The sequence below is a fragment of the Symsagittifera roscoffensis genome, unplaced genomic scaffold (assembly GCF_963678635.1).
Source record: "Symsagittifera roscoffensis unplaced genomic scaffold, txSymRosc1.1 SCAFFOLD_855, whole genome shotgun sequence".
In the NCBI taxonomy this organism is placed as follows: Eukaryota; Metazoa; Xenacoelomorpha; order Acoela; family Convolutidae; genus Symsagittifera; species Symsagittifera roscoffensis.
In genome coordinates, this window is record NW_026971075.1 from 6,368 (window position 1) to 10,485 (window position 4,118).

At 40.6% G+C, this 4,118-nt stretch overlaps 1 protein-coding gene across 1 annotated transcript; it reads left to right on the forward strand.

The window, feature by feature from the left end:
* The first annotated feature begins 1,003 nt into the window (after positions 1-1,003).
* LOC134856148 (uncharacterized) lies at positions 1,004-4,118 on the forward strand. The gene is made up of 4 exons (XM_063872513.1): positions 1,004-2,578; positions 3,038-3,317; positions 3,487-3,510; positions 3,691-4,118. Exons 1-4 carry the CDS (start codon positions 1,004-1,006, stop codon positions 4,116-4,118), a joined length of 2,307 nt encoding a protein of 768 aa, XP_063728583.1.

The following is a 4,118-nucleotide window of genomic DNA, read 5'->3' on the forward strand; positions in this document are numbered from 1 at the left end:
GAGCTGATACTTCAAAATACCATGTATGAGCCTCAGAAAGCTCAATTGTCAGCAGAAGTAACTCTTCAAAAAGAGAAGGCAGATGGCACAGAAGAAGTAATAACCATCTTCGCCAATTGCAAAATGCTTGCTGTAGACGTTCAAGGATGGACCCAGGACCAATTCTATGATTGCGTAGACCAAATATTGTCTACTGTCCATCAATATGCGTCTCATGGTAGTGGCTGGAGAATCCGCAGGATTGATAAGATTGTCCTAAAAATGGTGAAGTCTGCACCGATCAGGGGTTCATCGTACTTGCCACTACCAGCCGATCTACTGAAACTCAAACGCTTCTTGTTGAATATTCGCAATTATGAAGACGATCGATGCTTTGAGTACTGCTTCGTTGCTGAGTATCATCGGCAGAACAATATCCCGCTCACTCTTCGTACGATGCAGAGTAAAGAGGAGGAGAAAGCGAGCTTCTATGATTATCGCAGAAACTCAAGAGCGCACGAGCCAACTGGTGATTTTGTGTACCCAATGGGACTACCGGCTATTGCACGCTTCGAAATTTTGAATGAAGTGCAAGTGAATGTCTTCAGGTTAGTTGAAGTTTTAATCAAATTTTTTTTTTATTGGTGTGAAGCTGTATCTAAGCACATCAGAACAAATGGTTGGCTGCACATTCGTTGAAGAATTATTATTATGATGACATTAAAAATTAGTATAAAAATATCATTCAAAATTTTTCTCTAGGTACAATGAAAAGACTCTTCTACCCCTGAGAGTGTCAAAATATCAGACTAATTTTGTTGTGGATTTGCTGCTTCTAAACGATATGGGCACGCATCACTACGTCGTGATAAAAGACCTGAACAAGCTAGTGAGCAAAATGCAAAAAAGAAAACTGAGATCGAGAAACATGCTGTGCCGAAATTGCTTCCACCGGTGTTCATCTCAGGAACGACTTGAGCGCCACCAGTTAATCTGCATGGGGAACGAACCAGCAATCGTTACCATGCCAAATGCTGACAAGAGCAGCGTAGGCTTCAAAAACATCGGTGCTCGAAGCTATAGCCCATTCGCGGTTTACTTTGATTTGGAGTCTGTGCTGGAGAAGGTGGAGACGGTGAGAAATAATCCTAACTGCTCGAGCACAACCGTGATTGAAAAACATAAGCCCAGCAGTTTTTGCCTTGTCGTTGTGGAAGCTGGAAACCCGAAACCTGCGTTTTTTTCACTTCATCGAGGAGTGGACGCCATGACTAAATTCGTTCGAATGCTGGAAGTATTGGCGCGTGACTTTCATAATAAAAAACGACGATACCCGAACTACCTCGGAAGCACCACTATTCTTGAAGACAGTGACAAATGCTGGATTTGCGAAGAGGAATTCTCCGAAACTAACGCGAAAGTTTTGGACCATAATCATTTCGATGGATCATTCCTCGGATGGGCTCACAACAAATGCAACTTCCTGAGACGTACCATACAATTCAATCCTGTCTTTGCCCACAATCTCCAGAATTATGATTTGCACCATGTACTGAAGAGTCTGCAAGATACCAATACCAGAAACACCTTTTCGGTCATTCCTCTCAATGACGAAAAATTTATTTCACTAACAATGAAAGTGTGGATTAGATCGTACACTAACGAAAAAGGAAATGTCTATAATGTCTACGAAGAAATCCGTTTTGTGGACAGTTGTAAATTTATGAACAGCTCACTCGATGAGCTAGCTCGAAATCTACCCGTGGAAAAGTTCATCTATCTCAATAACCACTTTGCTACCCGACCGGAAGAAGATAAAGCATTGATTCGACAAAAAGGTTACTTCCCCTACTCGTATGTTGACAGCCATGCAAGATACACAGAAGATGGACTACCTGCACGCGACAAGTGGACCAACACGCTGCAAGGAGGTGTTGTTAGTGTCAGTGAAAAAGAATACCAACATGCATGGTTAGTGTACACTCGTTTCGGTTGTCAGACTTTGGGCGAATACAGCGATTTGTATCTAACGACTGATACCTTGATTCTTGCATGCGTTTTTGAAGAGTTTAGACGAGTGTGTTATGAAACATATAAGCTAGATTGTGCTCAATATTTCACGGTTAGCAATCTCTCAGGGGATGCATTTTTGCGAACATGTAAGGCTGACCTCCATTTGCTCACTAATAGGGAGCACTTGGATATGGCAGAAAACCTGATCAGGGGGGGCATTGCAAGTGTGTTTGAAAAAAGACTTGTTTCCGCCAACAATAAATTTGTGAAAAATTACGACCCTAAACAGCCTAACACTTTCCTCTTCATGATAGACGCGAACAATTTATACGGCGGGATTATGGAAAAATTTCCTCTTCCACTTAACTCATTCGAGTTTAATGACCAAGTTACTATAGCCGTAATTCTCAACACGAGCAGAGAATCCGAAATTGGATACATTTTGGACGTCGATCTTTTATACCCCGATCATTTGCATGATGCACATTCGGATTACCCACTCGCCCCAACAAAAGAAGTTGTGTCCAAAATGTGGCTCAGTGAGCTTCAATTGGACATGTTGAAAAAAATGAACATTTCGGATAAAGTGGGCACTACGCCAAAGCTCATACAAAACTTCTTTCCAAAGAAAAACTATACTGTACACTACCTAACACTTCAGCTCTATGTCAAACTTGGTTTGAAAATTGAAAAAGTTAATCGAGTACTGCAGTTTAGACAAGAAAAATTTATTGCACCATATGTTCAGTTGAACACTGAGCTCCGAAAAAAAGCTACTACCAAGTTTGAACAAGATTTCTTCAAGCAAATAATAAATAGTGCGTTTGGAAAATTCTGCGAATCAAAAAGGAATCGACTTATTGTAGATATTGTTCGCAATGCTGAAGAACTGCAAAATTTATCAAGGAAAAAAAGATTTAGCAGTATAAAAATTATTGACCAACACTTGGTATCTGTAACCTCAAAACCTGTGAACATTAACTGGGATAAGCCCACAATTGTTGGTGCAACGATACTAGATTTGGCAAAATTTTACATGTTCCAGTTCCATTACAACATAATCAAGAAAAATTTTGACGCAACTCTTTTATATTCGGACACTGATTCGTTCCTGTATGAAATCCGCAGCAAAGATCTCTACAAGGAAATTGAGAAAAACCATGAACTGCGAAATCATTTTGACTTTTCAAATCTACCAGTCACCCACCCCCTCTACACCAACGAGAATTTGCGCGTTACCCTGAAATTCAAGGACGAGTTTGCTGGGGAGATCATACAGGAGTACGTCGGACTAAAACCCAAACTGTACAGCATTATTTCTTCGAGTAAGTTTCTTTTTCTTTTCTTTTACCATTTTGCAATTACCCTTTTAGAAAAGGGCAACAAAAACAAATCATAAGATTATGTAGTGAGGGGGGGGGATGGAGGTATTTATGTGGAAAAGAGAAAAAACTGTTAAAAATTTGAAGTAAATTGATTGTATTTTTGTTTCAGACATGGACAAAAAAAGCGCTAAAGGTATTTCTAAACTTTCAAAAATGGAGCTAACCCATAATAAGTTTAAACAAACATTGACTTACTGTTCGCTGGTCCGGTCAGAAAATGTGAGGATAAATTCTTGCAATCACAATTTACAAACCATAATAACGAATAAAATTTCCCTGAGCGCATTTGACAATAAGCGCTATATACATGCAGACAGAGTAACTACTAGTCCTTTCGGACATAAACGTTTGCGTGAGGATATGTTCATAAGAGAAATTGGGCGCACCATGGACTGGGGCGAATACGACGTAGACGACGACGCCGTGGTCCCAACTCCCACCGATAACGGAAGTGGGGAGGATTTGGCTGAAGCTATAGAAGCGCAGGGTGGGTATTATGTGGATATTTTTACTCTACCAGATATGGGGTTCAACCAACCCACATACACTGATCAAGAGCTAGAACAGGATTTGGTAGATTTCGACCAGCTAAGTGAGCAAAATGAGTCAGAACCAGCAGCGTACAACTGCCCCTATTTGGACATTGAAGCTCGGGAAGAAAACGAGCGGGAAGAAATTAGACCACCTAAACGGCGGCGGTGCTTAAATCGACGTGCTTTTATATTAGACGATTCTGACTAA